Source organism: Ochotona princeps, unplaced genomic scaffold, assembly GCF_030435755.1.
Source record: "Ochotona princeps isolate mOchPri1 unplaced genomic scaffold, mOchPri1.hap1 HAP1_SCAFFOLD_2265, whole genome shotgun sequence".
Classification (NCBI taxonomy): domain Eukaryota; kingdom Metazoa; phylum Chordata; class Mammalia; order Lagomorpha; family Ochotonidae; genus Ochotona; species Ochotona princeps.
This window is the reverse complement of record NW_026698727.1, coordinates 41,075-46,353: the sequence shown is the minus strand read 5'-3', so window position 1 is coordinate 46,353 and position 5,279 is coordinate 41,075. Positions and strand designations below refer to the sequence as shown.

The window sequence follows — 5,279 nt, the reverse complement described above, 5'->3', positions numbered from 1 at the left end:
TGTAGATTTTGTTGAGGACCTTCCTATTCACTTCTGATCAATGTGATAGGCGCAATATGCTCACGTACAGTCGTAGGTATACCTGTGTGTATAATGCCGTTGTTTTGTGTATCCAAACGTGACGGGCTTCACTGTGTGCGCCGCTTTACGGGCGCTTAAGCGTATATATTCCACACGCGCTTAAGCCGATCGGACAGGCACCTCAGCATATATCTGTATACCGCTCAGCTGACATCACGTCGTCGGTCCAGGTAATCTCCGTCGCGTACTACCCACATCCTAGAACACGAAACATCCACTGTGTCGCTGTCAGCGGCTCAACAGTAAATTCAAGTACCCTAACACGAAGCAGTAGTCTCACCCCTGATGGATTGTGGTCACCAACAACTGCCATAGCATAGAAAAGCGAGATAACCAATGCAGGCGTATAAGCAGGATACCTAGCACATGGTCATCCTGAGAACGCAGTCATTAGGAGGCTCTACTATGCAATATCGGTACCACCGCAGGACAGTTTGTAGCTACAGCAGCAGTGGTAGCAGGGGGATGCGTGATTTAGTGAATCGCGGCAACAAATCCCTTGTGACAACCGACAAAAACAGAACTACACCGTACGGGCACAGGATGAACAACTACAGTATATGGGCAGCGGCAACTGTAAGCAAGCTCTCCCTTAATGTGGTGTACGGACGATAGCTACGAGGGAGACTCAAGCATGAAGCCACAGGATATCCTGGCTAGTTCTTTATCAACTGTAAACGTCTTCATCCTCTTCTTTACCAGTATGCGGGGGATGGAACTGTGAGTCTCCCTTCAAGCTAGCACCCACCGCCTACCACACAGGAGGGCCACCACCGTCTGTCACCACCATGCCGGTACGTCAGCGTGTGCGATGCGAGCGGCTCCCTGCGCTGATCTATACGTCCGGAGCTGATGGATCCCCCTAAGGCAGGTAGAAATTCTGTTCTTCCGACAGCCGGCTTCCTCAACGTTAATTTTGCTGAATGGTCACTTACGTTTCAAGCTGCGCTTTTTTCTATCTGGAAAGGAGTATATAGCTTGCCTCTAGTGGGGAATCGGCAAGCCCTTTAACGGCACCCGTACCCGAGGGCCGAGGAGTATCTGTTGTTCCCACGACCAGCGCCAAAATGGTGAAGCTGTAAGTCCTTTACCGCATAACTTTCTTTTTTTTCGTCCCATCAGTTACAACTGCACCGCGTATGCTGTCTCTTGTGTGGGAGCTTGAGGCTTGCAGTGCATGTCTTCCTGTGCAACTACCAGTACATCGGAGCGTAGGGTTAGGAGCCGTCCCACGTAACGCATGAAGAGCATTCTGTTTCAGCTTGATAGTATACCTAGTACACGTTGCCGCAAAAAACCCACAGACTGGAGTCTGCTGGTGATCTACCGCTGATCTGTAAAGAGCTGAGTAGTGTATGCTATGTGCGCTCGAATCACACATTATTGGAGGCGACGGCCACAACAAATACGCGTATCTTTTATTCCCGTTCTGGTTCTCCTTTAGCATCTAGCGTTGTAGAGGGAAGCAGGTGTTATAAGACTGAATTGCTCTTCAGCAGAGTCATTTGGAAAGGTTGCACATCCAGCTCTACGAACCACTTAACGGTCCGCACCACTTCCTCTCAGGGGTAAATTGTCAGACGATTGCGTACAATATCTAGAGGAAAGCCTACGTACACATATGGAAAAGGTGCTTGTGAATGCAGCACAAGACAGTGTAAAAGGACAGACGGGGACACCACTCGGTGTATATAGTAGCCAACTCTCCAACATAATGGGATGTGGGGAAGACGCGGCCGGTATATCTGTATGTGCACCAGATCTTAGAGCCTGTTGAAAAGGAGACATCCTAAAAAGCTCGGCGGTTGCTGTCCGTGTCATCTTGCTCTTAAATACATACTATAGACGATCCGTTACGATGAATATATGGCTGTGGCGACATATATCATCTACTATATCCGTGAAAGTGCGTACATTGCTATGTTCTATATGGTCCCTTGTGTCCTATACCACTGCGGATCTAGCAGGCTGTCTCAAGCTTCAAACTGTGTATATTGTCATTTCGCGCTGCAGAAATTCATTCCTGTTTCGATGCTCAGAATCCGGGTGTGCTGCACGGGCAAACACTGGCGCAGTTGATTCCCAGTGTGTCGGGAGTTGAGTGCTTTGCCTGAGCTTGTGTTATGTGTTTGTGTCGAAGTATGACTTCTTGTGGATGTGAGAAGATGTGTATGTGTCTATGTCCGTGTGTGTGTCTATACGTAGAGTACATGTAAGATTGTGTACGGGTATTTGTGTACGTCTCTTTGTGTCCACCCGAGTGGGGGCGAAGCGAGGGACGGTAAAGGGTGGAAGAAGTACTAGCATCAGCGCTGTCAAAAAGGGGAGCCTGCACGCTTCTCTGTTGATTTGTTTTCAACCACGGAACCCCCTCAGAAGACTGTGTGCAGCTTCTACTGACATTCTTCAGCCTCTCCTGTGTGCCTATGTATGTTTTTGTAGATCTGTCATACGTAAGTTTCCTCGGCACTTCAATACTGTCGTCTTTTCGCTGCCCATACTGATTGTCCGTATCTTCCTTCGAGACAGACGCGTTTCGTATGTTTATGGTCAAAGGCACACTAGTGCTGCGCCCTAGCGTGACTTCACCCTCCCTCTCAGGCGAGACCATTCTGTTGTTTCTTTAACAGTTTATCTCCCCATAATTGTAGTGCCATCCGCTGGCCTGAGTACGATCCATGTTTCTAATTTGGGTGTGCTTCATACTTGAAGTTTTCTCTTTCACCTTCCATGCTGATCGAGACTTCCTTCAAGTTGCAGGTAAGGCTTTTCTGTCTAATTCGTGACAGTATTTCTTCCGTGGCATTTTCAGGCTAAAGGCGGGCCGCGTAGTGGTGGTACTGAGTGGGCGACATGCAGGAAAGAAAGGAGTTGTTGTTAACACATGGGAAGGAAGTAAGGAAAGACAGTTTTCCTATTGTCTTATTGCTGGTATTGAAAGAGGCCCACTGAAAGTCAGCAAACGGATGGCCTGGAAGAAAGTTGAAAAAAGAATGCGCGTGAAGCCATTCATCAAGTATATCAATGTTAATCACTTAATGCCTACCAGGTACGAAACATTAGTATGTCCCTTTGAGATACGAGGGAAATGGATTTGAACTTATTCACCTGAAACATAAACTAGTACACGAATATGCTCAGTAAAAATACCAGGTCAGTGATAAACATGTTCATTTGCAACGGTAGGTAAAATACATACACGTCTCTCTGAATTACTACGTTGGCTCTATACATGTTTATTTGGAATGACAGATGAAACTTTATATATGTTTATTTGAAGCACTAGGTAAAGTTGCAACACATTAGCATGCTTATTCAGAAAATTCACTCTTTCTTTCGCTATTTTTATGCGTTCACGTCTTTGTGCTACATATTAAAGAGAAAGTGCCACATGAGGCAGGTCACTTGAACAACAGTGCCAAAAAGATAATATTTCTGTAGATAAGTAGTAGAAATGTGTATGTATCAGTGGTCACCTGGTTGATGTTACCTACGACCGTATTATGCGTGTCCGTAAATCCTTATGTTGAGACATACACGTGTGATACATATTTTGAATATCTACGTGTATGTACACATAGATCTGTACACGTATCCACCGAGTGAGTAGACAGCAGAGGGAATCTTATAGATATATATATAACCCCGTATATATGGAAGGAGGACACCGGCATCATGTAGGGAAGCGGAAGCGCATGCAACGGGGTTGAATAGAGAGATGATTCCAGAATACTTTCGCTTCGATACATACGTCGTCCGGAGAAAGAAAAGTGGAGTATAGACTGATGAGGTATTTTGGAGGGAGGGACGCGCACATTTACTCTGTCTGTGTGTGCCTATATGTACACGTTTGTGAGGACCTTCTGATGGCTCAGTACTTGTGAACTTGTGCTGTACATAGACGCGGATCTGCGCGGCGGTCGTGTGTGTGAGTGCGTTTTAAAATGTTACGGCCCCTGCTACCGGCTCAAACACTCGAGTGGTCGTACGGTAAATGTGCAAGGGTTAAAGATGAGGGTATATATTTCTTTTCTCCTGTGTGTCTGTGTGTGGTGTGTCTGTATACTGAGCCCTGGTACTCTCACGAGGAGTAACGTAGCCCTATACGCAGCTCTGCGTGGGGAAGGCGGCGCTGTGCATACTCTGTGGGTGTGTGTGTGTGTTGGTATCCTCCCGTAGCACAATCAGTAGCGTACAAGCAAGCCCTTTTTCCTGGCAGTAGCGTATGTTGCCCCTTCACATACAAGTCTTCTAGCCTATCTCTTTTTGACGAATGTTATTAAGAGCGGGCTTCTCCTTGTAAGACTGATGTCCATCATCCCATTGCGTTTTTACTGGTTACTATGTGTGAGTGTTTTACCGTCAACACGACAGATATGTATATATATTTATGTCAGTTTACATCAACACTCTCTCTCTGTGTCTCGTGCATTTTCGCTGTTGATGCGTATATATATGTCAGTATATATACCTATATATAAATTGTATATTGCAGTCCCGTTGTTTTGTATGGTGCGATGTGAGCGTGTACGACGACAACGTTGGACCGTCGATCAATTTCCTGTTTCTGAAGCCTTCCTGCGTATCTTATATATACAAAGTCATATCAGATTCTGTGAAACATACTACTGCTAATTCACCTGGCACACATCTGTCTTTTTGCGTGTGCAGATACACCGTAGCAAATGATATTGACGTGAAGACGTTGGCGTCTGAGGAGAACATGAGGACAGCAGAAGAGAAAAAGAAAGCGAGAAAGGCTTTGAAGCAGATTTTCTTCGAGAAATTCATGAATCCTATGAATGAAAAGGTTGGGAAAATGAGCAAAGATCTTCTGTTTCTTCGTAGGAAACTTCGTTTCTGATCGATTATCACTCTTCTAAACTAACGCCTATGCTGTCAGCTGAGGTGATTTTGCCGTGTCTCTCGTTTGGTCGGCGCTTTTGCTGCTGCTTTCGCTCCTCGTAGTAGTGTGTGTGGAGGGAAGCTGTGATGAGTTTGCTATGGAAGTGCTGTACACAAGCAAAACCAGCATCATTCCTACAGATGAGCAGCATCGAGAAAAAACCGGTTTTTCCGAAAGAAACAAGCCAGTACAGTTGTTGGTGTGTGCCGCCGCCTCTACGCATATCTATCATATGCATTTTGCAGCAGTAGCAAAGAAGGGCTGAAGAGAGAGACTGTTATGTGAGACAGCG

At 45.9% G+C, this 5,279-nt stretch overlaps 1 protein-coding gene across 1 annotated transcript; it reads left to right on the top strand.

Moving 5' to 3' along the window:
* Nucleotides 1-1,148: 1,148 nt before the first annotated feature.
* LOC131479116 (large ribosomal subunit protein eL27-like) lies at nt 1,149-4,945 on the top strand. Its single transcript, XM_058659702.1, has 3 exons — nt 1,149-1,159; nt 2,894-3,130; nt 4,753-4,945. The coding sequence occupies exons 1-3, from the start codon at nt 1,149-1,151 to the stop codon at nt 4,943-4,945; spliced, it is 441 nt and encodes a 146-aa protein (XP_058515685.1).
* Nucleotides 4,946-5,279: the final 334 nt, after the last annotated feature.